The sequence below is a fragment of the Drosophila simulans genome, chromosome 3L (genome assembly GCF_016746395.2).
Source record: "Drosophila simulans strain w501 chromosome 3L, Prin_Dsim_3.1, whole genome shotgun sequence".
Classification (NCBI taxonomy): domain Eukaryota; kingdom Metazoa; phylum Arthropoda; class Insecta; order Diptera; family Drosophilidae; genus Drosophila; species Drosophila simulans.
Genome location: NC_052522.2, coordinates 11,360,606 through 11,388,116, shown reverse-complemented (window position 1 = coordinate 11,388,116; position 27,511 = coordinate 11,360,606). Strand labels below are relative to the sequence as shown.

Sequence of the window (27,511 nt, the reverse complement as noted above, 5' to 3'; positions counted from 1 at the left end):
ATCAAAACTGCTCGTACATAAAATAGTGGATATAAAACTAACACATGGGCATATACAGAATACAGATAATAATACGGATAACGCTAATTAATTATTTAATTGACTACAATAAATGGTGCATAATAATCGTAATTTATGAGTACTTTAAATAAAGCAAATAAATAATCCCAAATATGAAGCTTTCTTGCTTTTTATCTGAAAATTGATCAAAGAATAAAATAGTCTTACTTCGGTTTAGATCAAATTATATAATTTACTGCTTATTTACAGGGATTTGTGGTTGTTTTATCGGTGTAGCAAAAAGTTATACGTACATTCACAATTTTAGATTTGTTCCTACAAGTATGTGTAAATCTAAATTGCATTTGTTTACATAGTATATATATATAAATATATAGTTCGCTGCCAGTGAACAGTGTTCAAGTGTATGTACATATGGACGACATACATACCATACCATACAACATTGATTCTAATTGTAGAAAAATACATTTCACTAAAATACATTGCGTATAAAATTATTATTCCTTTGCACATTTGTCTTAAACTAAAGTACGGAGTGTTGGGGCGGACAACCTCACTGGGATTCATATTTAACTATTGCTTATAAATATAAAGGAAATCGTGGTGTACAAAGTTTATTTCACTAAACTAATAGTTTATAAATTGGCTTGTGTGTGTGTGGGTTACACATTTGAGATCTGCAATAAAGTTTAAATCAATAACTCTTTAAAATCAATATATTAATTTGCTTGGGAACTAAATCTAAAACTATTGGAATTCAAATTTAATTAAGCTAAATTTTAAAAGATCCTATCGAATGTAGTTTCTATCCCAGTGAATGTACTTTCGTTTGTGGAAGGTTCCCATTATTATTCCATCGCGAGCTTACGATTAAAGTTGTACAACGTTGAGAATTCCCTGGAGATCCCTACAGAGAATCCTCGAAGACATTAGCTAACATCCTCCAGTTTGTATTATCCGATTTGTGAGAGTCAATTAAATTGTGTGGACCGAGAGAGTTATTTGTTAGTTTTTCTTTTGAGCAGCCGAGTCCTTGAGGACTCAGATGAGACTAAATTGAATTTCGCTTTAACTGACTTTACAAAAATCATTTGGCTAATTTATCATTTGCTGCTGTTGCTGCTGCTGCTGCGAAGTCTGCTGTTGCTGCTGCGGTGTCGCTTGCTGCTGGGTGATCACAATGTGATGTTGCTGCTGCTGTTGCTGTTGTTGCTGCTGCTGCTGCTGTTGCTGCTGCTGCTGCTGCAACTGCTGCTGTGCGCTGGCCAGCTGGTTGGCATGTTGCAGCGCCGCCGTTGTTGCCTCCGTGACGACGGGTTGCAACATACTGGTACCATTCTCGCGCCGCACATGGCTGTTCAGCTCGGCCTTGACCCGGCGGGCGATGTGGGAGCGGGTGTGTTTGCGCAGATGATCCTTGCGGTAGAAACCCTTGCCGCACTCGCCGCACTGGTGGCGCTTCTCGCCGGAATGGATGACGAAGTGCAGGCTCAGTTGCTCCTTCCGCTTGAAGGCCTTCAGGCACACGGTGCAGATGTAGGGTCTTTCCGGATTGTGCGACTGTTTGTGGCGGGTTAGGTGATCCTTGCGCTTCAGCGACGCCTGGCAGATGTCGCAGACATAGCGCTTCTCCAGGTTATGGCCCACCAGATGCACTTCGAGCAGTTCCGGTTCCGGATACGCCACATGGCATTCGGGACACATGTACAGCGGACTGCCGTCGAGTGCTGTGCCCAGGCGAATCTCGCCGGGTCGCAGCTTCGTCTTCCGGTCCTTGCTACGCTTTTTGCGCTTCTTCTTCTTGCCGGAAGTGGCGCCGGATCCACCGGCCGTCGTCGCTGTCGCCGTCGTCGCCGTCGCCGTGACCGCCGCCTGCGTCTGCACCTGCAACGTCGCCTGCTGCTGCGTCTGCAGCGTCAGCTGCTCTGCCTGCTGAGGTATACTTATGGTTGTCGTGCCCAGGGTGTTGATCCCAATGGCTGGTCCCGTCTGCACCTGCAGCACCTGAAAATGAGTGTTAGCCATGCACTTATTAGTCCACATCCTAAATATAATAATCTACAGTGCCTTACCACATTCTGTTGGTTCTCCTTCTTTATCGTCTCCGCGGAATACTTGAGGAAGTGATGCAGCGACAGGGGCAACGTGTTGGCTGGAAGATGCGAGAGGTAGTCGGCCACTGTGGTGCCCGGCGTCAGAGTTTGCCACGAGGTATTCTGGAGTACTGCAAAGGAATTTCATTTGTTTAATCAATTAACATATCAAATGTTTCTAGCTAATTAATCCCATCGATCAAGCCCTCACCTTGCTGCTGGAGGATGGCGTTGCACAGATCTTGGGTAAGTTCCTGCGGTGCGGTGACCTGTTGCTGCTGCATCTGCTGCTGCTGCTGCTGGCCGGAAGTTCCCGCTTGCAGGGCATCCGCTGCAGCACTTGTCGCTGTTGCACTTGCATACGCAACAGTTGCATATTGCGTCTGCTGCTGTTGCTGCTGCTGCTGCTGGGATGAAGCCACCAAGTGGCCATTGTACTTGTCACCCTGGAGTGCATCCTCCTGGCCACCACGGAACTTGTTGCCACTGCTGCCCTGGCCCGCCGTCATAGTGGCCTGGCCAAAATGCGTTACCTGTTGCTGCTGCTGCTGCTGCTGATAGCGATTGCTGCTGCCGGCGGCATCCTGCTGCTGTTGCTGCTGCGGATTATTGGTGCCCGTCACTGTCACATCCGTCACGGCGGCAGTAACGGTGGAAACCAGCGGAGCTGTGCTCGTCGTGAATTGCGGCAGGCCGGGTATGTTTCCGGGAAAGGTGTTGCCAAACGGGGTGAAGTTCATTGTGCGTTCGTTACTCAGCTAATCAGGGGATTCCAGGGGAACTTAATAGGATCTTGTGCGCGTAGAATCAGGCTACTAGAATGACAGATTTCAAGTTGGGTTAGTCTCACATAACTAAACATTTTTTCCTGCTTAAAATAACATGTTTAAATATACCAACATAAAACTATCTAAAATGTAATATGAGAATAAATCGCTTTCTGTCAATCTTATAAACATATCTATGTAAACAAACGAGTCTAACCAACACTAGCCAACCACGGAACAAACCATTAATCCGTCGATTTTCCGAAAATAGACAAACCAAAGGTGGCTAAAAACTGCAGCACAATTTAAGCTTAGAAGGCTTTTGAATGGAAAGTGAAAACAGCGCTGCAGTTGTTGTTATTTTAGCTGACTTGCCGAACCGGAGGACTCACTCACTCACACACACACGCACACCACCGTCTAAACTACCACCCACCGCCCACTTTGCATTCGTGGAGGTGACGATAAAAAAAGAGCGCGAATCCTGCGCGCTGTATGAGAGCGAGAGCGAGAGAGACAGTGGGAGGGAGGCGCCGAGGTGGGAGCAATAAAAATCGAAGGGGGCTGGAATTTTAGCGGGGATTTCATCGATGTCGACCCACTATATAGCGATTTAGTGTGTCGCTACATTAAGATTAGGTTAGGGCTGACCTAAACCGTTAGTGCGTGGGATACGCGTATTGAAAAGTGATAAGCAAGCGAGGCGATATGGAAATCAACACGACAATGTAACGCATACGCAGTGTGGGACATTCTAAACTGACTCGCAAGTGCCAAAAGCCAAAGGCTGCGCCATATCGATTTTCACTAAGCACGCAAATTAGTGCCGTTTCTAATTGAGCACACACGCATATAACTTAGTTCTCGTTGCGTTCATAATTATAATTGTAATAATAATAACAAAGTGCAGTTCTCGATTTCGCCGGTTTGTTAAACAGCAGACTTTCACTTGGGAAAACACCGTCGTCGTTTATTTTTGCCCATCTGCGCGCGAACCCGTGACACAATAAAACGCAAGGCGGGCTGACAAAGGAAAAGTGCAGCCAATTGCATTGCCAGCCCATTCTGGAGGTCACCTCCTCCGCGGCGAAAAGTACGGCCAAAAAATAAAAAAAGTATGTATTGTGTGGTATTCCGGATGGGGTTTTCGGGCGCTCTTTTCCGTGTGTGGAGGCTGGAGGCGAGGGGGTTGTATCATTTTCCGTACCGCTCACCGTCTGAGGTGCACATGCACATGCACATGCGAATAACACCCGCCGCATCCACGAACGGAGCCACCTGGCGGCATGTGGCGTAGCTTCACAACTGACTGCCGCCGACCCGGCGATATAGTATTCCGACTTTTCTCTCCGCCACGAGACATATAGACTCGGCACTCGGGTTTTTCGCAGCCGGCACATGGCCACAATAGAGCTCCAAGCACCACCCCTCACCGCTCCAGACCCACAGTCGGATCCCACCCATTTGGCATTAGTTGGTCTAACTACGCTCGTGTGCGGAAGAGAGCGGAGCGAGAATAAACAGCGAGAGCCAACAGTTGGGACTCTCGCAAAGTGGCTGGAATAAAAACAGACTCTATTGGCCAATTCGCAAGGATATTGGCGTAACGTATCTGTTGGATGAATCTGTTGTCAGATACGGATGCTGTATTTCATCGAATTGATATTGTCATATAAGTAAATTTTTAATTAAATATAAAAATGTATTAAATTATTTATATTTTGGGACATAAGCAAACCTTAGTTAATAAAACCAAATCAGTAGAAGTTGTCTTATGCCAATAGTTATTTTGATCGTGTGCAAATTCCAATAGAATAATAATTTCCATTAGCTTATAGTTTATTCAGCATTAAAGCTCCCTATAGGGCATTTCCAGAAGAGCCGCCTCCAAAGTATCTTTGTTGAGATGCCGAGAATTGTGTTTTGGCACACAGACTCCATTGAGTCGCCGAAATCCTTTGCGGCAAACGCACTTGGGATTATAGCAGAAATTTGCCGCCGGACACTCTTGTCCATTTGGGCATTTAATAATCATGCAACTAACTGATTCATTTTCCTCACAATCTACGCCCACAACTTGATAGGGATTTTCTGGGAATTTATAAGATAGTTAGGATTGCAGCTGAATTCTGCTAGGGATTAACATTTCACCATTCTGATATCTTCTTCCACCTAAAACTAATCCGACTAACGAAACACAAGATATTAATAGGTGAACATACATTGCAAAACTGATCGCATTAGTAGAAATAACTATTACTAATACCGACCAAATTCAGCGTTGCTAATAAGGTTAACAATTGTCTAAGACTCCAAATAAAACTGGCTCACAAAAAATTAAAGCGTTTCAACTTGCATCACTTCCAACCCAGTTTTGAACTCTGTTTACTTGGCCATCTAACACACCAAGGGCGCACAAATGCCCACTTCACCGTGCTCCAGACATAAAGGACCTGCTCCCGCATGGAGGACCTCCTGCTCCGAGGACTGCAATCCGTGTGTGTTTGTGTATGTGTGCGTGATTTGCATATATGCAGGCCAAGTCGAGCAGCAGCCGCAGCAACAACAAGTGCAACCAAAACAAAGATGCTGCGCTCCTGACACTGAAACCCGCACAAGGCCAATCGACGAAATCAGGCCACGCACACGAATCCCGACACGGTGGCGGTGGCGATGGCGATGGCGATGGCGATGACGATGGCGATGTAGATGACGTAGCGTTGCGATGCGATGCCCCCGGCAATCAGCCTGCCACAGCCTACTACAGAAGGCCGGCTTTCCCAGACCCGGAGACACTGTCACTCCCACTCGTACTCCCGAACATATCCCAAACCCAAAAGCAGAGGTAACTGCACTCAGTCCTACACGGCGAACAAATGCTAGCTAACACTTTTCGAAGATATGCCAGATATTAGCTACAGTAATCTATAGAACTTTCAAATACAATACTTTTTGGGTATTAATAATTTCAATAAAACACCTAGGAATATTTAAATATATGCCTCATAATATATTTTAGTTAACTGCTTCTGAAATTATTTTTCGCAGTGTACATGCCATGCTGCAATCGGTGGCGAGTAAGCGCCGAGAACTCACACATTTCTGAATCGGAGAGTAAGAGTGTCGGCGGCAAGAGGCGACTGGAAAATGTGGGATGGTGGTGGATGCGATGCGGATGTGCTCGGCAAGTGCAACTCGCTGATGCGCATGTGGATGTGCATGGGCGGATGGGTGTGGGCATTGTGTGCGTGGGCACTTCGACGCCTTTCCGGCATTCAGGCATTGCATCACCATCACCATCACCATCATCATCGTCGTCGTGGTCGTTATGGCGGTGGGGTATTGTGGCAAGCGAACATGCAGCAAGTCGACGCATCCTGCCGGTCAAACAGTCAACATTTCCATTCTTATAACGCAGAATGTGTTACAAGTGGCAGACAATGTCGCTCAACAGCGTTTAAATATTTTAAAATATGAAGTACTCTTAAACGAAGCTTAAAAATATTTATATTTTGCAGTTCAGTCTCGAAGCATTCCAACTAAAATTCCATTGAATGATATATGAAAAAATGATTGCCTACTTTTTGGATACTATTTAGTATACAACGCGGCGTATACTTGATAATATTGCGCATACGTAGCGTTTATTCTAGAGCTGGTGAACCACAACATGTTGATAAATGTGAATAGCGTTTATTTTAAATTCTATCAAATGTTAAAGGAGAAAAATATATTCGTTTGCCATTTTAGTAATTAACGTGGCGTATACTTGATAAAAGTGCGCATACGCAGGGTGTTCTAATAAATGTGATGGATCTCCCTATAAAATATCGTTTATAACTAGCAAGATAGTAAAAAAGTTTAGTTTAGTCCAGTAAAAATGTGTTTCTTCCCACTGTGCGCCATTGTCACTGGCAGTTCGAGTGGGCCGTAACCGTGTCCGTATTCGTATTCGCATCCGTATCCGTGTCCGTGTCCGTGGCTGTGCACCCGCCGTTTTGGGAAAGACGAACTGTGAGGCTGAGTGCAAGTCGCGCCCGCCAAACACCCGTAACTCCCACGGCCCAGATCTCCGCCACCCTCGCAGCTGTGTTTGCGCCGTGAAAGTGAAACTGCGACGCACGGCAGAGCCGGGAGTTTGCAGCCGGAGCCGTTGTTGTATCCCCGCAACCGGAGTCGCCGAAATGCCATATTCGTGGCCGTGGCCGTGGCCATGACCCGTCGTCTGTGCTGCGCCGTGCATTCTGTATTCCATTCCGTATTCCGTATACCGTATTTCGTATTTCGGGGCCGGGGCCGACACACAATGCACGTACACAAGATTCGGGGAAATTCGGAAACGCGGTCATATGATGTCGATGACGTTATGTCGGCTGACTCCGCATTTCGATGCAGGCACATTAAATGCTGATTTATTGCCCGTTTGTGTGGCGCATTAAGTAGCCGGCATTCTGACGAAAGTGCGTTTCCTGATTTGAGAAGTTCGACAGACTTTCGAAAGTTGAATATATGCAACAATATGGATGTGTGTTTAGGGGAAAAAATATATTTTGAACAGAGAAACTGCAAAATAATTCCTTTCATAAAATTTTAAAATAAAAAAATTTAAAATTTCTTAATTCTTTTTATACACTTTGCTTCAGTCGAAGATAACAAACTACAGAAATGATATTGAATCTATGGCTTTCGATTGATGTTTTTTTTTTTTAAAAGCATTTTAAGATTTTAAAAATATTTAATAATTGCTTACAGTATTCAATCAGTCATCAAAAAGTTTCGGTTGATATGCACTAATCTCTGCAAACATCATATTTTGTTAATACAAGTTGTCTAAGCAGGAAGCTTTAGAATATAAATCTTAAGTGTATATAGGGTATCTGATGGTCTAGACACCCTACTTCTGAGCTTCTTGTTTTAATAGTTTCTCTCCCAATAGTTTTTTGCTGAGTGTACACCAATGTGGATTCGCCACGAGTCATTTAATAAACTAAACTTTGGCGCTTACATTTGTGTGCTTCGCCAAATGACCAATTCTTGAATTAATTTCCCTTAAGTGATTTGCATGTACGAAAAGTGCTATGTACTCACAGTTTTTCAGTTGCTCAACGCTTTATTCACATTTGCCGGCTCTTTGGCTAAAAAGCACGCTAGGAACATGCTAAATACAGGTTGCAAAACACTCAGCAGACACACGATTTCACGCGATTTTGTTGACGTTGAGCGCCGAATTGGTCGCGTGAAAGTAAGAACGCGACGCGGAAATCGCAGCGCGGCAACGAATACAAGTGCAAAATTTGTATTTTCCGGGGGCGTAATGCCGGATTTGATTCAATTTGTTTCGATTTGATGCGATTGGACCTTATAACGTAGTGTCGGCGCTGACGTTATAAAGTTAACTGATTGAAAGTGCGTTCGTCCGGCGCCTAAAATTGTGTAGAGTTTGGTGACGAAGAGCCGATACTCGGCACCAATACAGATGCCGAAAGTAGCAAGCCATACCAATACCGTGGCACATTCGGTGGACTAGCAGTTTGGTCAAATGTTTGCCGGCGGCAGACAATTATTTACTCTTTAAATTGCCGACAACGGCGACACACACATCAGTGCGAATATATGTATGTGCACATACACACCCGCACACACACAGGAATAACACTCCTCCCTCTCTCGTACACATACACGGGCACCTATGCCGGCTACTCGCTTTCGCTTTTGTATTTGTTCTCTCGCCGGCTTAGTGCCGAATGCTCCCCTCATCTCTGCCCCCCCGTTTTTATAACCTTACATCTAGTGCTGAAATCCCCTTGTTTCCTCCCTTTCGTCACTACTCATCTCACTTTGGTTAACTTCGGCACCTTTCGGGTTTCTCTCTCACACTAGGATGCTGTGCTCTCTGGGATTCGTGTCTCTCTCTCTCTCTCTTTAGTGCATATTCTCTCATTGCAACTTTCAGTGTCCCGTTAGTTAATTTGAGCGCTCGCCGTCAGGTATGCAACAGTTTTTTTCAAACGCATTTTTAATAGGCATTTTTGCCTGCATCAAATCTAACAAAACCTACTAAAATACTGCAGTACATAAGAATTTACATAAGTGCTCTTATGTGTTTATGTGATTTATATGAATGTGCACAAAAAGCACTCTTTGTTTAGCTTTAAGGGCGGTCTTCAAATCACTGCATTTGATTCGTTTTGTTGATGGGTATGGGATGTGTTAAACTTTAGTTAGGATGATATATGTATACATGAATTTCTTTACCTATCTGCATACAAGCAATTAAATTCTGAAATTGATTTATTTTTCTCAAGGAGCTCAACGTTGAGTGCACATTCTTCCTTCCCAAAGAGGCATGTTTACACAATGCCATATCTTAAATCACCACGAAGAAATCATTTTTATGTAAAGGCAATGAAATATTGTTTCTATTTATTTAATATATTATATTCATACAGATGTAGATGTATGTAAATATATGAATATTGAAATATTATAGACGACAGCCACAGAAGCTTAGGCCGAATCTTTCTTTTGTCTACAGCGTACAATAATAATAATGAAATTATTTATTAATTGTTGGAAAAACAATGAGTCATTTAAATGAATTTTTTGTAAAACGACGACTGTTGTTTGGTTTGGATTTGGTAGCTTCAACTTTATTACTGCAATATGCAGTATTTAAAAAATAATTCACTTTTAATATTCGAGATGCATTTATAATTGGAGCCAAAAATATGCTTTTATAAAGTTAAATTAAAGTAAAGTATTAATAAAGATCTTTCTTCTTCAATTATACAAATCGCATATTTAACAGCTTTTACTTACATTCTCTCCATTGCTCTTTTAAAGTGGCGTAATCTGTACATTTACTATAAAATCAATATTCTTATGTAAAAAAACGGGCACAGGACCGACTTTTGTCTAAGGCCCTTACACTTGTGTATGCACAATTTGTGCCAACTGCAAAAACGGACCAGCAGAAGTGGAGCCCAATAGAAACTAAATCTAAACAACACCGGAACACCCCGGCAAGGTCACATCGACACCCCCAAAAAACAAATGGGGAACCGAAAACTAACCAAAAACTAAAAGTGAATCGAGCCAAACGATTCGGAGTGGTCCAACCATTTGCAGTGGTGTGGAAAAAAAGGGGAGCATTACCCGGCGGCAGGCAGGCGGAGCTCTGCCGAGCGCCAAAAATTCATTCATAAAATTCTAAAACGCGCTAAAATCTAAAATTCTAAACAAAACCGGTCGGCAGTCGGCCGAGTGTGCGGAGTTGGCAGTTTAGAGTTGGAGGTGGATGGGATAGTTGGCAGATTGGCTGGAGGAGGCCTTCTGAGGAGAACTCATACGACCGGTGCTCCTCTGCCACTTGCTGCATGCCCCGCCATTGGGCAACTGTGTGTGCCACGCGTAAAAAAACACCCACAATTTTCGGTGATGCACACAGATGGTTAGCTTGCATATTGGCCACTATCCAAATGACCCAAGTACATATATCCTATTTCAACAGGACGATTCAAACAGGAACTAACTGTTAGTAAATAAAACTTAGATTCTTTCTCTAACTAAACTTTAATCTTTGATTAATATAAGTATTTCGTTACTAATGAATTAGACTAAGCGAATTTCGTAGTTTATTTTTACTTTAAACTCACGAATTACTACATTTTTTTATATAAATCACTACTTCTTCGGAAAATGCAAATGCTTGTTCTTATGGTTTTTGTTCTAATTCGAAATAATTCCGTGGAAAGAGAAGAGTATGACTTAGAGAGGCTTGACTGTAGTGATGCTCTAGGTGTTTTTGGTGTTCCTCGTGGCACCAACTTGCTACGGGGCAACTCCCCTTTGGGCCAACATCCTCAGTTTCTTGTGCCCCGAAATGTGTGTTACTTGTGCATGGCCCAAAAGTATGCAATGCATTTCGCACACAGGAAATTGCACTAGGAGACGTTTTGCACACAACTGTACTTGCTCATCGACCATTTTGTTATTATTTTTAGCAGACGACAGAAAGCAAAATCAAACTAAAAAATGGAATTTTATGTATACACATAATAAAATATGTATAGAGATTTTATATAATAAAAAAACACTTTTACATAAACGCACAGCCGCACACAATTGCATCAGTTTGTATGCCTAGACAAATGCGTATGTAGAAGTTTTGTAGTATCCTAAGGCCTATGTTGCACGTGTGCGTGTGTGGGTGCGTTTTTCTGCATCGTGCGCTCGTTTGTGTGTGTGTGCGTGTGTGAGTGTTGCATCACCTAACTTCATGGTGAAGTGCAACAAACTCTGCTCTACACAAAAACGCCGCCCAACAAAATGCAATCAAATGGCAAAAATTTTGCCAGACTGCAGGCAGGCAGCAACAACAAATGTTGTTGCAACAACTGCAACTGCAATCTCCCGTCTGCCACATTCGCAAACGGGTGGCCGAGGGGGTGTTGGGTGATTGAGGGGCTGGTTGTTGGGTGGAGTAGTTGGGGCGACAGGCCAGACACAGGCCATAAAACAGCAAAAACAAACTGCATGTGAAACATTTTAGTTGCATTTTCTATATGGAAGATTCGCAACAGAGTGAACCTGATTTGCATGTACAAAAGTAAAGTCTGTGTGATATTTATATATTTTTTATAGTTTTTTAGAAAGTATAAAGGTAAATTAAATTAATTTTAGAAGTAGCACTGCGTCAACAGTGCGTATGAGTAATATATGTTACATTTTGAACTGTACTATATAGTGCGTGTGGGATACATTTTTAAAATATATTCAGTTCAATTACGTTTTGCTATCTATTAAACGAATCAATATAAAAATGTATATTTTTCATTCTAGTTAGTTAATTAGAAGGTCCACCCTAATTACACGTAAATGAAATCGCTTGGCACGAACGTGTGTGGGTGCATAATCCATGTGCATATATAAATGCACAAAATCAACCCTTAGCTTTTGACTAGCCGCTCAAAAAAACAGCATCTGTGTGTGCGTGCGAGTGTGCATAAAATAAATTTCATTTAAATTAAAATAAATAAAACTCGTCCCCAAGCCGACGCGTCTGCCCAAAAACAAGAACTTAGACAAAGCGCAGACACATCCATAATAGTCGGATACCAAAACTTCCAATTCCCCAGGATGGCACGGCTGCAGATGAAACTGTCTGGACATCGAAGAAAAAGCATTCATTAGGCCGACTGCAGTCTATGCATTTTAATTGATTGCCAGCCGTCTTTGTCGGCTTTATTTTTGGCAGAATTCCATTAATCTCCGGCAATACTCGGGCATTCCGTCTAATGTCATCAACTGCAGGATCTTTCTGCACGAACAAGATGCTGAATGGAGTTCCTCAAAGGAATCGAAAAACTGATTATGAAATCATTTACTGCCTCTGCACTTCTTAGCTGGCATTTAATTCAAAGTCATTCGCAAGCGTTGATTAAATTAAAGTTATTAAACTTCGCTTAATACAATCCACTTGTATATAGAGTTTATATTTAAAACGGTTATTTTGTACTTATTTTCAATATAAGCTTACTTAAAGGATAGTTATATATATATTCTATATAATATTCAAATCCACATATTAATAAATGTTATGCTTACCTAATAAAACTACCATTATTAAGTCGCATCTTTTTAATATTAATTGATAAACTGTTATGAAGTTTACCATAAGTCAACCTATAATCTGTGGTATCTAAAGTCCGCGCGCTCCATAAATTGAAAAGTCAGCGCAGCATCTGCATCGCCATGCCACTTGCCACTTGCCACTGGCCCCAAACCGCAATTCGCATTTCGCCGCAAGATGGGGCCATTGAGGTTTGGGTGCCGGATGGTGGCGCCACCAACGCCGCCACCCACGACAAACATGCCACGAAGACGGAGGCAGACATTAACCAAACAAGCGGTGGCGGTGGCCAAAAGGGAACACGTCCACGTCCTCGACCTAGTTCAATGGCAATGTCATTGTGCCACATTATCGCCGGCGACGTCGTCCTCTGCTGCTGGCTCGGTTGGCTTGGCCTTGGCTGGAGTTGAGTTGAGTTGTGTTTGGGAAAGCTGCAGGGAAACGAGAACGAGCGCATGAGTCGAGGCCACGGCCACGGCCACGAACATGGCCAAAGTGGCACACGGCAGGCAGCAAATACCCAACCAGTGAACTCCACCCACCCAAAGCACTCACCCATGCACCCCCACCCATCCAATCGCCCATCCATCCGGCGAAAACGAGACACAACAGCAACAGCGATGCTGCAACGATGCAGGCACAGAAACCGAAACGGGAACTGCCGGAGGTTCAGGATGCAGCAACTGCAGGATACTGAGAAAAACAATCCACGTCAGACTGCGCATTCGAACTTTACAAAACTGCGATGAAAATCTATAAAAAAAAGTTATATCCTAGGTGGCAACATATTAAAAATCCTTAAAAATAAATTCTATTAAATTTCTTCGTTGTATTCCATAGGGAAAAAATATCTTAAGTAACTTAAAATAACTTGTTTAGTTTCTATTATAATCACTAGTTTTAAAGTTTAACTAAAAGTATCCTTTATTTACCATAAAATAATAATACTTTATATTTAAAAACCTGCAAACTTTATTGCAAGTGCAAGAGCAGGCGGTGGCGACAATATCCTTGCACTTGTGCAGGCCGCGAGGCGAACGGCGGGTGTGGGCGTGGGTGGTGGGGCTCACAGGATTCACAGGACTCACAGCCACACCGCTAAGCCCGGCGACCAATCCGCCGCCAGCAGAGCAGCCTTGCCGCATCTGAGCCCCGTTTATTGTTGCAGTTGCAAGGACCTTCCTGTAGGCACAATCACGACCCTCGCCTCTCCGGTGGTTTTTAAGGGGGTGCTTCTCCTGCCTGTGTGTCCTGCACTGCTCCAAGCTCCAAGTTGCAGTGGTGGAGCAGACACTCCCCGAGCCACAGACACCCAACAGCCCACAAACCAATCCACAGTGCCACTCATACTCACACTCATCAGGTTGGCGCTGAACTCGGACTCAAACCCGGATTGTCAATATGCTCTCTTTCTATATGTATGTATCTCGTCCTTGCTCTCTCGCCCTACGTAACTCTATCTCATGTTTATGTTAGTCCTGTGGATTGATTTCACAGCATCATGTTATTAACAGGGGAGACTTGTGTTAAGTTTGTGTAGAGCCAGAGAATTATTGAAAATAAAGAAGAGTTGCAACTGATTTAAAAGTTAAAAAAAACTGTCGTTCTTAATATCAAGTAACTAAGTAATAAAGTAAAATATTAACAGCAATAATAAGTTTATGCCCATTAATTTCGTATCATTTTAATTCAGGCTAAAATAATAAGCCTATATAATTGTATTTGTTAGGCCCAGTATTCTAGGTACTGTAAAAGACATTCGTCACAACGCGCCAGATTCTAGTCCCCAAAATATCTTTTATGTTGATACAACTGTCTTGTGGTAGGCTAAGTTCTTTGCAAATTATTATTAGCTTAGCCCAGTTAAACAAAGCCAAAGTTCTGTATCAAATGGTAGTATGCATAAGGTTCTCACGCTAATGCAAATAAACCCAAATCCGTCAAATGTTTGTGTTTCTAACTTACCCAAGGGATATAAATATGGCACGATTCAGACCAGTTTAGCATCAGTTGATCATATCCAATTACCAGACATCAACATGAAGTACTCCTGTGTTCTGCTCCTCTTGGCCACCGTCGCCTGTTTCCTGGTGAGCCTGTCCAGTGCCAGTACCACGACCACGACCACGACAGATGCCACCACCACTACGACCACCGCCTCGTCCTCGGACACCACTACCACGACTGCCTCGTCCTCGGACACCACGACCACCACGGAAGCGTCCTCTTCCAAGAAGAAGAAGCACACGATCCACTACAAGCGCAAGGTGCACCGCCCCAAGAAGGTCAAGAAGATCCACAGGAAGAAGAACCGCAGCGGTTAAGGATCTTAGATACCCACAGACCAGCTTCCAACTAACATGAACTCCGACCTCCGAAGACAACTGCCTTATCATTAAGAATACTATATTTATTATTGAGCAAATATACTAATAATTAAATTTAAAAATTTATAATTCAATATTTTGTTATTTAAACGGGGACTGGATTCAGATTTACTTCACCCATACAATGCACCAATCGTTAATTTCTTAATGCAGTATGAACATCACAGCTGGTACTAAGTTTTTTTTTACTTAGTTTAAGCAACAAACTGATAGTAAACAATTTCCTATCTTAAGGACTATTTTAACAGCCTACAAAGTTTCTAGAGATTCCTCAAGTGTGGATATGATTTTCGTAAGAAATTCTCTTCTCTTATTTTTTTACAACGTGTAAAATAACTATAGGATGTAGTTTTTAACACTTTTTTAATAAATATGTCGATGCATGCCTGTATAGACACGATCTATGGTCTTCATGATTTTTAATTGCATTCATTAAATTTAGCTTACAATTATTATTGTATAATCTTTTTTATATGTGTGGGTAGAACTAATTACTTTTGTTTTAAAAATATATAAATAAATATTGTAGTTTAAACTATAATAGCTAAACATCTTGTAAGTGCAACGATAAGTGACTTTAAGGAGTTAGAGTTCGTAACAAAGGCAAATCTATTTAATAGTAAAATATTGGAATATCTTTCTTTGTATTTAATAATAGTATTTAAGTTGGTTTGCAGAACAATAAATATAGTATTCTTAATGATATGGCAGTTGTCTTCGGAAGTCGGAGTTCATGTAAGTTGGAAGCTGGTCTGTGGGTATCTAAGATCCTTAACCGCTGCGGTTCTTCTTCTTGTGGATCGTCTTGACCTTCTTGGGGCGGTGCACCTTGCGCTTGTAGTGGATCGTGTGCTTCTTCTTCTTGGAAGAGGACGCTTCCGTGGTGGTCGTGGTGTCCGAGGACGAGGCAGTCGTGGTAGTGGTGTCCGAGGACGAGGCGGTGGTCGTTGTGGTGGTGGCAGCTGTCGTGGTCGTGGTCGTGGTACTGGCACTGGACAGGCTCACCAGGAAACAGGCGACGGTGGCCAAAAGGAGCAGAACACAGGAGTACTTCATGTTGATGTCTGGTAATTGGATATGATCAACTGATGCTAAACTGGTCTGAATCGCGCTATATTTATATCCCTTGGGGGAGCTGACAAATCCAACAGCTGACGGATCTGGGCTTGTTTGCATTAGCGTGAGAACTTTAGGCCTATCTTTAAAACCAGGTCAATCAAATAATAATTCGCACATTTCTATGCCTACCACAAACAGTTGGGCAAACATTAAAGATATTTTAGGAAGTTCAATTTAGATGGAAACACATTGACGGTGCTTCAGAGTTTCAGCTGTTTATATATATACTCACACTTTCTAAATATATTATTATATCAGGGGGAAAACAAGGCGGCAAATAAAGCGTGCAGTAAAGTTATACATATATAATGTAACATATACCTACATTTATTCTATATACATATATTTATTCTTATTCATTTAAAAAATTTCGATATTTTGCTTCGGCAAAAATAAATAATTAAATAACATCTACATATGTTGCACAATGTTAATTTGTATCATTTTCATAGATACACATACATACATACATACCATGTGGGAAGAACAAGCACACCATCTCATGTGAATTTCGTATTATTTAGAACCAGTTTCAAACCGTTTAGCTAATACTGTGGAATTAAAACAGTAATAACGCAACTGATGTCATAAGTCGGATGCAAAGCTTAAAATTCGTATTTTGATAACTTCGAGATCCATTGAAAGACGCAACGAAATAAGGCCAATAGGTCATTCGAGTACCCACATCTTTGTTTCATGGCCTATAGAATAGGTCATAAGCAAGAGAACAGGTTCCCACCTTTCCACTTCTCCACCTGTGACGCGTGCTTTATACGGCCCCCCTTACACACAAACACACACTCACACACATACTTAGCGGCTAAATACCAAACAACCGCTTTTTATGCCGCCAATAAATGGTGTTTAATTGTAATGTTGTTATTCTTTGTTTTTGCAGACTCCGTTTGGCGACAATCACTCAAGGGAGAGAAAAAGAGAGAGAAGAAACCGGCAGAGATTTTTTGCATGCACATACAGTGTTGCAGGTTTGGATATAATCCAGCCAAAAAAAGTTAAATATTTATAGTTACAAAAATATATAAAACGTTCAATATATTTTAAGGTAAGTAACTAAATTTCAGTTCTTTTTTAACTGCGTCTTTAATATTAACAAAATCTTGATTTCTTCAGTAATCTTATTTTAGATGCGCTTTGCTTTTTATGTTTGAAATGTACTATATAAATATAATTTTCATTCATTAATTTTATTCATTTATTTTAAGGTTTAACATTTTACTTTTATGCCTTTTAAAAAAATACCGCTAAAAAAAAAGATACACCCTTATAATCTAGCTTTTTTCATTTGCAATACAGCATCACTGAGCTTGGCAGACAAAACGGGAAATGGGTTAAGAATCAAGGCGTCCGAGGACGCGGAGAAAGAAGTTGGGGAAAGAGACAGGGCCCCAGCAGCCGAACCGCATTCCATGAGCAGGCAGCGCAGTCGCACAATGGGCTAATTTTTTAAAATTCGCTGCAAAAATAGTTAGCTAACATGTCTCTGCATCTGAAAATAATCGCTATATTCAATTTCACTTCTATTTTGTAAGAAATGAAGAATACTATAACAAGTAGTTTAATTTACTTAGTTCCCTATTATGCGAGCATATGCATCATAAATAAATTTTACTTCATCAAGTCACTTCACTTTGTAATTTTGCAGCGAGTTGTGCGAAGTCAACCCACTGTGCACCGAGGGCAGCGGCAGCGGCTGCGCAGAAGAAAGAGAGCCATCGCGGATCTATTCAGTCCAAGTCCATTCAGATTCAGCCAAGTCAGTGCGTCGCGAGATCTTTACCGTGCAGGTTGCGATTTTGGCCAAGAAGCGGTCGACCGGGAAAAGATAGTTATTTTACTTCCGTGAGAGTGTGTTTGTGGGAATAATTCGGCATCGAAACTTTCTTTCAACAGCTGGCGATCGTTTGTATGTTAATGCAAATCGACCAAGAAGGCTGCAAGGCGAAGAGCCAGCGAGACAAGTGGAGTGTCGAAAGTACAAAACCAGTTTTTTTGTTAGCAGGAAAACGTGGCAAAATAAGAAATTTACATAACAAAAAGTGAAACAACCGATCGCTGTTGTGATTATCTCATGTTTAACGATTGCTAATTGATCAGTGAAAGTGGGTAAGAAAAACAATGCGAGGAAGAAATGCCCGCTAAATTCCGCAGAGCAAATCGCACACTAAAAAAATAACAAAAACTTCGAAACCGCTATGTCGGCCACCTACACCAATACAATAACACAGCGCCGCAAGACGGCCAAAGTGAGGCAGCAACAACAACAACAACACCAATGGACGGGCAGCGATTTGAGCGGCGAGTCAAACGAAAGACTTCACTTTCGCAGCCGTTCAACAAACTCGATGCAACAACAACACACGGCAAACAGCAACTCACCTTCACCACTGTGCTGTAACGGTGCTCGTGCTCTAACAATGCTCAATTGCTGCGTCGACGTCAACTGTCATTTGAATGCGCCGCTTCGCGGCAGCGTTAACCGGCACACGACGCCAACGCCGACTCCAACTGCGACGCCAACGCCGGTACCGACGCCAAAACAAGTCTCCCCCTCGCCTACATCCGATCGTTCACGCTCCCTCTCACCTTCGCCGTCGCCGTCTCGGTCGCGCTCGCTCTCCTGCCAAAAACACATCAACAAGAACAGCGCAGGCGCAGCATCCGCAGAAGAGAGAAAAACCTCTAGTGCGAGTTCGCAGCCATTTACCGTTAACCTGAGCATCGATCTCTTCAGTTGGACACTCTTTCTCTTGGCCTTCGGCACGCGTTTCTACAAGCTGGCAACGCCGCCGCACATCGTGTGAGTAGAAAAACAATAACAAACCTGCAAATTGGGTCGCCACACAAAACAATGTCTTAGATTTTTTGTTTATTAATGTAATTACAATAAAATACTTTCTACCCGACAGATTCGATGAACTCCACTACGGCAAGTACATTTCCATGTACATGCGCAACATTTTCTTCTTCGATCAACATCCGCCGCTGGGCAAACAGCTGATCGCCGGACTGGTCAGCCTGGCTGGCTACGATGGCAATTACACCTTCAATCGGATTGGAGAGCCCTACTCCCCGGAAATGCCCATCTTCTGGTTCCGGTTTCTACCAGCCATGTGCGGCAGTCTACTGGCCCCCGCCGTTTACAATCTGTTGCTGGAGGCGAAGCTCAGTCGCTGGTCATCCGCTTTAGGTGGTTTGCTTGTGGTCCTGGACAACTCCTTGCTGACGCAATCCCGTTTTGTTCTGATGGAATCAATGCTACTGCTGGCCACCACGGTGGGCATCGCCTGTCTGCTCCGCTTTCAACGTAGTCGCCTGGGCAGCTTGGAATGGTTCTTTAGTGGAACGACAGCTGCTGTTTGTTTGGGAGCCGCTGGAACCGTCAAGTACGTCGGATTCTTGGCACTGGGGCTAGCCTTTTATTTGATGTGTCGACACCTGTGGCAACAGCTCTACGACGCCGGTCTCACCGGTAAGATACCCTTTTCCTCGAGATTCAAAAATCTTTCTAACGTTACGTATACGTAATTTTAATCAAAATAAAAAATTTTTTTTTCAAGATCGCCAGCTATGGATGCATGCCATAAGTCGCCTGTTAATCTTCGTTGGCATTCCATTGGCCGTCTACGTGGGAGTCTTCTATGTCCACTTCAAGACGCTGCACCGGGCTGGACCGCACGATAGTATCATGACTAGCGCGTTTCAGGCCTCGTTAGATGGAGGACTGGCATCGATCACAAAAGGACAGCCATTGGCAGTGGTTCATGGATCCCAAATCACACTACGACACACCCACGGACGCACCTGTTGGCTGCACTCGCATGCAGCTGTCTATCCGGTGCGGTATCCGGACAAGAGAGGCTCGTCTCACCAGCAGCAGGTCACCTGCTACTCCTTCAAGGATGTGAACAACTGGTGGCTGGTTAAGCGACCAACAAAGGAGAACCTGGTGGTGGGTGATGAGCCGGATATCATTCGGCACGGTGAAATTATTCAGTTGGTCCATGGAATTACGAGCCGAGCTCTGAACTCACACGATGTGGCCGCGGCAATGACGCCGCAGTGCCAAGAAGTCAGCTGTTACATAGATTACGAGATCAAGATGGCCGGTGAGCTGTTGTGGCGCGTGGAGATTCTGAATCGCGATTCGGAGGGTGACATTTGGCACGCCATCAAGTCGGAGGTCCGCCTCGTACACGTGTCCACAGATGCCTGCTTGAAGTTCAGTGGCCGCCAACTTCCCGACTGGGGTTTCAATCAGCACGAGGTGGTGGCGGATCGTGACAAGGGAATACATGAGGATGCCATCTGGAATGTTGAGGAGCACCGCTATACGCAGAGTAAGTCGCCTTTGAGATACTTGGAAAAAATACTTTATACTCATTTTGAATCCTTTATAGCTGAGGACCATCGGGAGCGAGAGCGGCAGATGCTAACCGCCGAGATGATACCCACAAAGCGGACGCGCATCTCGTTCTGGGCCAAGCTACTGGAGCTGCAGTCCAAGATGCTGTTCCAATCGAAGTCAGTGCCAAGTCACATGTACAGCTCGATGCCGCACGAGTGGCCGCTGATGGACAAGGGCATCGCTTACTGGTTGGACTCACAGTCCAGTGCGCAGATCTATTTGCTGGGAAACATACTGCTCTGGTATACAGCCACAATGGGAATACTTGTCTATGCCGGATTACTCGCCTTCTACGCGATGCGGCGCCAACGTCTTTGCTTTGATATTTCGGAGCACGAGTGGCAGCGATTCGTATTAGCTGGTGACACCTTTTTTATGGGCTACGTGATGCACTATCTGCCGTATTTCTGTGTGGATCGTACACTCTTCCTGCACAATTACTTGCCAGCCTTTGTGTTTAAGTTACTTCTATTGTGCTTTGTCGTGGAGCATCTGGACTATCTGCTCAGGCGCTTCTGTACCGGACGCGGTGTCCACCTGGTGCGCCTGTATCGCCTCATGCTAATCCTGTGGTTGCTGGGCGTGCTCAGCATTTTCTCAAAGTTCATACCATTCAGTTATGGTGCGAGACAAATGACCTTAAATGAGGTTCGCAGTCTGCGATGGAAGGATACCTGGGACTTTGTCCTGCACAAAAACCACCACCTGTACTGAAAAACCAGATGCCATCTCCGCGGCCAGAGAGACGTGCAATGATGTACTAGTACCATGTACAATAGACTAGACGACTAGCTAAAGTTGAACTAATACTAAGCCATAAATTATTTGACATGTAAACATACTCATTTACAAGACCAATAAATACAATTATTTATTTATTTAAGAAGTCCTGATTTATCACTCAGTAATATGTTTAAGCACTCTGAAAACACATGAACCCACACTATATACATATTTACACTAACAAACATGGCCAATAAGGGACACTTTATAGACAGAAACGCAGATATTCCGACTGCAGGATTGTCCACCAGTGGATTAGATGGCGCGGAAGGTGTAAAAGTTTGTCTTAGTATCAGCAATCCAGAAGAATTGGCTGAGAGTCTAGTGAGGCGCAATTACGGGCAGATCATTGAAAAATCACAGAATTTCCCAGCCGGTTCCGTTCTACCCAGCAGCAGCATCCGGGATTTGCTCACCAGCGAGCTGCAAAAGTCGCGCTTTATGTCCTTCAGGGAGAAGTTCTACGAGGAAATGTACTTCAAAAAGGCCACTTTGGGTGAGGTCAAGAAAACGTACTCCAAACCGGAAGACGTGACCAATACAAGCCAAACCTTCGGAAGTCCATCGAGTCCAACCCGAAATGAGTGTCTCTACGACGTTATATTACCGGCCAAGTCGGCGGAGCAAGTTAATAAGGAGTACGAGGCTTTCCACGACAAGTACATCATTAGCCACAATCACTACTTTCCTTCGGAGCAGGTTAATCGCAGGTTAAGCTTTTGGTTACTACAAATATTGTGCTAATTTAATGAACGTCTTAGTTATTTTTAGATATGCCCAACCATTTGATCGAAAATCACCTTGTGGTGATATTCATACTCACGGCGATTTTGGACTCAAAGTGAAGCGATGTCTTGAGGAAGGTGAGAATCACCTGAAGGTTATTGGCAAGGCGCAAGTGGACTTTATGGATCGAAACGAGGCTCCACTCGGCATGCGAAACAAAAAGTAGGTCTTTAGCCATATAGATTTGGATTAATTGTTTTAGACATCTGTAGGTTCACTTGTGCGGTGCCGGACATAACTTTCGGTGTTCCTCTGCGCAGCAATGGCGATGTGAAGATGTTGCTAAATAATATCGAACCCTGTGACAAAACCAATCGGCTACTAGATGCCATACGCTATTTGAACAAAAAGCGTCATAGTTTGAGGAATCCGCTGGAATTTCACAAGTACGTACTAAATTCAGTGCTGGAGAGGAGTGACACGGATGGAACGGGTCACTTGCCACTGGCACGCATTTTAGAAATTTTCAGAAGCTTCAACATCCGTCTGGATGCGCAAAAAATCCGTCTGGCTTTGTCCAATTTCCGGATGATTGTGGACGAGGGATGTGCCACGGAGCGGGTGAATTACGAGGATTTCTTTCGACTTCTATCGATTCAGAATTCTCTGCCGAAAACGGGAAACTTGACCAATGTATCCGATGTTAGTTGTCTGGACACCACATATCGTTTGCTCTGCGCCGATCTTCAAAACAAGTCCAAGGATGATACGGGAGCAATAAAACAGAGCCTCGAAGGGAATAAAACAACTGCCAAGGATCTTTTAACACCGGATTTGGCCATTTTACGTGGCCTAACTCATAGTGATTTCACCTGTTTGCGGACCAAAGCGGAAATCGAACGTATCTTTAAAAGTCTCGTAACAACTGATAAATTCGAAGTCATTTGGCAGAGTTTAATGACTAAGTTCAAGGACCAGAATGAAATGGCATCCGTCTCACAGTTTCGTACTGAAATGCACAACAAAGTAGAGGCCACATCAACATAAAACATAAACAATTTACCACGACAAACAAATAAAAAAAAAATAAATAAAAATAAATTAAAGCATAAGTTTGGGCGGTCATTTGTGTGAAGCAAATATTTGTTACAGCATTAAACTTCCTCAGCTTGTGTCTTGACGCGCAAATATTTAAATTTTTGTGATCAGTTAGGAAATCAGTTCAATACTAGTTTTCTAAATCCGGAAATTATCGGAGAACTATAAATGGGGAGACTCCAACATCAGTTGATCACAACAGCCCTTCGCCGCTTTTAAGCCAAGTCTAATATTAATTGCCAGCTCTTCTACTAACCAACAAAATCCAAGATGAAGTACCTTTTCGTGGTTGCTCTTGTTGCCCTGGCCATCCAGGTGGCTTCCTCTGCTACAACTACAACAACTGATGCCACCACCACAACCTCTGCGGCAACAACAACCACTGCAGCAACAACCACGACGACAACCGCCTCTTCCACCCACAAGAAGCGTTGTTGGAGGGGCAACAACTGGTGCCACACTCGCATCCCCAAGAGGAAGTGCAAGCACCCAAGGAGGTGCCACAAGACCGTCGTGATTGTGACCCACAGAAAAAATTAAGCTGCACTACTAGTTTTTGAAATAAAGAAATACGTTTTAAAAGAATTTAAAAGAATTTTGCTTAATGTTTTCATTTAATCTTTAAAATTATTTTAAGTTGTATTTGTACCCTTTACTTGCCTAATAATGGGTATGCAATTTGTGTTGAAAAGTTGTAACATGTAGAAAAGTTTTCGATCCTATTGTATTCTATACATATTCCTTATCAGAATATATAGCCGATTTAGTCTGTCGGTCGCCAATTTTCTATCGAAATACCAAAAATATTTTGTCCACGCTCACTTCATCGCCGTTAAATTGGAAAAAATTGTCTTTACATTTATTTTCGGAATAACAACATCCCACTTGCTTTTCCACTAGATACTTGTAAAAGCTAAGCTCTGAGTAACAGGTATCTGATAGTCGAGAAATTGGACTTCAGCGGTTTCTCTTGTTTTATTATGAATTTTAATATGTTTGTAAAGGAATTTTATTTTATTTTATTTTTTTTTATTTTTATTAAATAGAAGCAACATAAGAGAATTTTCTGTTTTTATAGGCAATACTCAATCTAATCAAAAGAAATTATACAAAATAGAATAAAATTAAAAGTCCAATAAATTATTTATTACCTAAACCAAATCTAAACCATTTTAATGCATCAGAATTGCCACTTCTATTCACTTCATTTTTAGGTTACTGTTAAGTGTAAAACAGCTGTTTAATTAAGTTTGCTATATTACTATTAATATTAATATTATATTATCTCAATAAGGAAATCATTTCAAACTGACTACCAACCATATGTGCTTACAGCCGAAAACAATAACAAGACTATGAGAAAATTAAGGTATAAAAGATTATGGTTTCACATTGGTTAACCACAAAAGTTTCTACCTTCATTTGAGAAGCACCTTAAAAATCCAGGATCATTTAAGATGAAGTTCCTCTACGTATTCCTCGTTATCGCCTTGGCCATTCAACTGGCAGCTTCAGCTACCAATTCAACACATACCCACAAGACTAAAGTTATTGTGACCCGCAGGAAAACAGCAAATTGATTTGAACATATTTACACTTTCAAAATAAACATTTAAAAAAATGCATTCCTCCTTTTTTTAAATTTTGGTTGGCTAATGTGAAATGTTATTTCACGATTTTGGGGTAGAAGAATTTTATTTATATTTAATATTCGGCTGTACATATTAAAAAACGATTTTTAAAATCGCTGCTGTCAATATAAACTATATTCAATGTTTTGAACATGAACACCTTAAGTTTTAAATATATGTAAGTCTTTTTCCGGTGCTGACAAGGAAGTTCGTTTGATTTTAACACTCCCTTATATGTTATATCAACTATAAAGTAGGAAATAATATTGGATTTTTATGAGACAGCTATGGGATTTTACATATATAAAGATATAAAGAATATTTTGTAAAATACTCTACGTACTGTAGAAACTTATTTCGCTTAAGATAATATATTTTGTATTTACAGATAAAATGTGAAATTTACTTTATTAAATTAAAATAAAATAGTATTAAACATTACTCAAATATTTAACATCTAATATTAATATTATAATGCTGATATATAGAAACTATAAATATTTAATAAGACTAAAATATGTTATATTCTCTAATTTTAATATTATAAATTATATATAATGGTATTAGGAGTATTGAAATATTTATTCAATATAAAAATCATAATTATTTACATACATCAGAAATGTTATTTACTGTAGGTAAGGTTTTAACTTCAGGTAAAATTGATTAAAATGTTGAGTAATTGAACAGCTGTGTTATCATGCCAGTAAACCACTGTGTTGCAAATGTTATCATACTATTGACACTATACACTATAATTGAACTGCTTATGTTAACAAGAAAATCAATTTCCCTATTCATGGTTTCCATATGTGTGTTTATAATCATCAAATAAGGAAGTCAACTGTGTTGGAATTCACCTATAAAAGATTTTGATTTCGAATAGTTTAATCACAACAGTTTCTCGCCCCACATTTGAGCTTCAGAAGTAACCAAAAAATTTAAGGATCAGTAAAGATGAAGTTCCTCTACGTATTCCTCGTTATCGCCTTGGCCATCCAATTGGCAGCTTCAGCTACCAATTCAACACATACCCACAAGACTAAAGTTATCGTGACCCGCAGGAAAACCGCAAATTAATCTGGATTTACACTTTCAAAATAAACATATAAAAAAGCACATTTCTTTTATTATTTACCTAAACTAAGACTCCCACTTAATTATCTGAACCTTTAAGTCAGGAATTTGGGGAGAAACAAAATCAGAGGATTTTTTCTTCGAAAAAAGTACTAAACAATCTTCTCCTTTAAATAGATTTCCCAGAAGTGAAATCGCATTGATTAGTACAGGTGTCGTTCCAACGATCCTTTTCCGATTTAGAACATCCATTTCTTTGCTGGCGAGTCCTGTCTTCCCTCCTGCAAGGACATGGCTTGGTGGGCTTGGTTGGTACCATCCTTTTCGGGTCAATTTGATTGTCTTAACTTAATCTAAGCATATGATAAGTGCTGTTTCTTTGATCGGGAAACTTAATATGTTTTACATCTTACGCAAATTTAATTTAACTCGACCATATTTTCAGATTTTTCTTTAAAATTTTATAAAAACTGTCAACAATATTATCTTACTATTATTTAACTATTAACTACCATTTAATTAGAAAACAATTAAGTTTAATTTACTATCTTTATTAACTTTTATAAATCGCGTAGTCGAAATAAATGATACTTAATACTTATTAAAAGTCCATGCAAAGAAAAACAAATTCAAAAAAAGGCCGTTTTATTTTCCTAAAATTTTTATTTTTTATTTTTTAAATAAATGTAAATCAATTTTTAACAATATTTTTAAGTAGATACAACAATTTTACACATAATTTACCTTACCCTTAGCGGGTACACGAACCTTCAGTTTCTATAAGCTCTTGAGCCGCCGAAAGTAAAACATTTTCTAAAATCATTGATTCTGTGGGTTCCACTTATATACAAAAATAATAAAGTTTCTCGACTATCAGATACCCGTTACATAGCTAGTTTAAGTGCAATAAAGATATAGATATGCCAAAAATTAAGAAGAAAATACCTTTCCAAAATTTCTTTATTTTATATGATAAAGTCAATTTAAAGCTTAAAAGCTGACCGATTTTTGATTCAAGTTGTTAAGCCAAGAAATTGATAGCTCGTTTTCATGTGGCAGCTGTTTTTAAAACAAATATAAGTAGCAAATATTTACAGCTTTTGATTGATAGGTTCACATTTTGTGAGGAAATCAATTTGATTTATATTTCTGTACAAATGTTTTCAGCATCTACGGAACTGAACAGATTACTATAAAAGCCTAATCGCAATTCACTAAATCACTACACTTGCTTGCACCACCGCGATAAGGTTTTGATTCCATTATCAGTTCCCAATATTTCCAACAAAACAAGATGAAGTACCTGTTCGTAGTTGCCCTTGTTGCCCTGGCCATCCAGGTGGCTTCCTCTGCTACAACTACAACCACTGATGCCACCACAACAACCTCTGCGGCAACAACAACCACTGCAGCTTCAACCACGACGACAACCGCCTCTTCCACCCACAAAAAGCGTTGTTGGAGGGGCAACAACTGGTGCCACACTCGCATCCCCAAGAGGAAGTGCAAGCACCCAAGGAGGTGCCACAAGACCGTCGTCATTGTGACCCACAGAAAGAACTAAAATCCATTTGACTATTCAGTTTTAACAGATATAAAAACAATATTATCCGTACAAAAATAAATTTTAAAAAAGTAAAAAAATTGAGTTTTTTCCTTAAACGAAGTATTTATTTTCTGGATGCAAAATTTTCAAAAATGGAATTGGTTATCTGAAACTATTTATCTGTATTTATATTAGCTCAGTGG

The 27,511-nt window shown here is 41.4% G+C and overlaps 11 protein-coding genes across 19 annotated transcripts; 8 read left to right on the top strand and 3 right to left on the bottom strand.

The window, feature by feature from the left end:
- Positions 1-228: 228 nt before the first annotated feature.
- LOC6737683 (mediator of RNA polymerase II transcription subunit 15) lies at positions 229-8,261 on the bottom strand. Of its 6 annotated transcripts, none has more exons than XM_039293588.2 (4): positions 7,973-8,261; positions 2,329-2,932; positions 2,097-2,248; positions 229-2,028 (listed from the first exon to the last, which is right to left on the bottom strand). In XM_039293588.2, the coding sequence occupies exons 2-4, from the start codon at positions 2,855-2,857 to the stop codon at positions 1,120-1,122; spliced, it is 1,590 nt and encodes a 529-aa protein (XP_039149522.1). In that variant the 5' UTR covers positions 2,858-2,932; positions 7,973-8,261; the 3' UTR covers positions 229-1,119. The 6 variants fall into 6 exon arrangements, with proteins under 6 accessions (XP_039149522.1, XP_039149523.1, XP_039149519.1 ...); XM_039293589.2 differs by lacking the exon at positions 7,973-8,261 and adding an exon at positions 4,092-4,255 and having other exon boundaries at positions 2,329-2,929; XM_039293585.2 differs by lacking the exon at positions 7,973-8,261 and adding an exon at positions 4,092-4,251.
- Positions 3,862-21,330, top strand: LOC6737678 (protein O-mannosyltransferase 1). Its single transcript, XM_002084474.4, has 6 exons — positions 3,862-3,999; positions 16,920-17,084; positions 17,685-18,839; positions 18,949-19,511; positions 19,600-20,379; positions 20,440-21,330. The coding sequence occupies exons 3-6, from the start codon at positions 18,235-18,237 to the stop codon at positions 21,159-21,161; spliced, it is 2,670 nt and encodes an 889-aa protein (XP_002084510.2). The 5' UTR covers positions 3,862-3,999; positions 16,920-17,084; positions 17,685-18,234; the 3' UTR covers positions 21,162-21,330.
- On the bottom strand, positions 4,646-5,116 carry LOC120284773. Its single transcript, XM_039293592.2, has 2 exons — positions 5,036-5,116; positions 4,646-4,975 (listed from the first exon to the last, which is right to left on the bottom strand). Exons 1-2 carry the CDS (start codon positions 5,106-5,108, stop codon positions 4,734-4,736), a joined length of 315 nt encoding a protein of 104 aa, XP_039149526.1. The 5' UTR covers positions 5,109-5,116; the 3' UTR covers positions 4,646-4,733.
- LOC6737682 lies at positions 5,236-5,812 on the top strand. Its single transcript, XM_002084478.4, has one exon. It carries the CDS (start codon positions 5,416-5,418, stop codon positions 5,731-5,733), a length of 318 nt encoding a protein of 105 aa, XP_002084514.1. The 5' UTR covers positions 5,236-5,415; the 3' UTR covers positions 5,734-5,812.
- Positions 14,529-14,854, top strand: LOC6737680 (protein new-glue 3). Its single transcript, XM_002084476.4, has one exon. The coding sequence runs from the start codon at positions 14,555-14,557 to the stop codon at positions 14,837-14,839; it is 285 nt and encodes a 94-aa protein (XP_002084512.3). The 5' UTR covers positions 14,529-14,554; the 3' UTR covers positions 14,840-14,854.
- LOC6737679 (protein new-glue 3) lies at positions 15,659-15,973 on the bottom strand. Its single transcript, XM_002084475.3, has one exon. The coding sequence runs from the start codon at positions 15,956-15,958 to the stop codon at positions 15,674-15,676; it is 285 nt and encodes a 94-aa protein (XP_002084511.1). The 5' UTR covers positions 15,959-15,973; the 3' UTR covers positions 15,659-15,673.
- A 12-nt stretch (positions 21,331-21,342) lies between the features above and the next one.
- LOC6737677 (EF-hand domain-containing family member B) lies at positions 21,343-23,052 on the top strand. 3 transcript variants are annotated; one of them, XM_002084473.4, is made up of 3 exons: positions 21,343-21,940; positions 22,002-22,178; positions 22,229-23,052. In XM_002084473.4, exons 1-3 carry the CDS (start codon positions 21,417-21,419, stop codon positions 23,001-23,003), a joined length of 1,476 nt encoding a protein of 491 aa, XP_002084509.1. In that variant the 5' UTR covers positions 21,343-21,416; the 3' UTR covers positions 23,004-23,052. The 3 variants fall into 3 exon arrangements, with proteins under 3 accessions (XP_002084509.1, XP_016031441.1, XP_016031442.1); XM_016169766.3 differs by having other exon boundaries at positions 21,344-21,940; positions 22,219-22,356; XM_016169767.3 differs by having other exon boundaries at positions 21,371-21,940; positions 21,992-22,178.
- Positions 23,053-23,222: 170 nt separating this feature from the next.
- On the top strand, positions 23,223-23,621 carry LOC120284774 (protein new-glue 3-like). The gene has a single exon (XM_039293593.2). It carries the CDS (start codon positions 23,325-23,327, stop codon positions 23,592-23,594), a length of 270 nt encoding a protein of 89 aa, XP_039149527.1. The 5' UTR covers positions 23,223-23,324; the 3' UTR covers positions 23,595-23,621.
- An 837-nt stretch (positions 23,622-24,458) lies between these two features.
- LOC27207207 lies at positions 24,459-24,668 on the top strand. The gene has a single exon (XM_016182937.2). The coding sequence runs from the start codon at positions 24,512-24,514 to the stop codon at positions 24,632-24,634; it is 123 nt and encodes a 40-aa protein (XP_016031440.1). The 5' UTR covers positions 24,459-24,511; the 3' UTR covers positions 24,635-24,668.
- Positions 24,472-25,765, top strand: LOC27208231. 2 transcript variants are annotated; one of them, XM_039293518.2, is made up of 2 exons: positions 24,472-24,511; positions 25,643-25,765. In XM_039293518.2, the coding sequence occupies exon 2, from the start codon at positions 25,643-25,645 to the stop codon at positions 25,763-25,765; it is 123 nt and encodes a 40-aa protein (XP_039149452.1). In that variant the 5' UTR covers positions 24,472-24,511. The 2 variants fall into 2 exon arrangements, with proteins under 2 accessions (XP_039149452.1, XP_016031439.1); XM_016183836.3 differs by lacking the exon at positions 24,472-24,511 and having other exon boundaries at positions 25,573-25,765.
- Positions 25,766-26,958: 1,193 nt separating this feature from the next.
- Positions 26,959-27,341, top strand: LOC6737675 (protein new-glue 3). The gene has a single exon (XM_002084471.3). The coding sequence runs from the start codon at positions 27,057-27,059 to the stop codon at positions 27,324-27,326; it is 270 nt and encodes an 89-aa protein (XP_002084507.1). The 5' UTR covers positions 26,959-27,056; the 3' UTR covers positions 27,327-27,341.
- Positions 27,342-27,511: the final 170 nt, after the last annotated feature.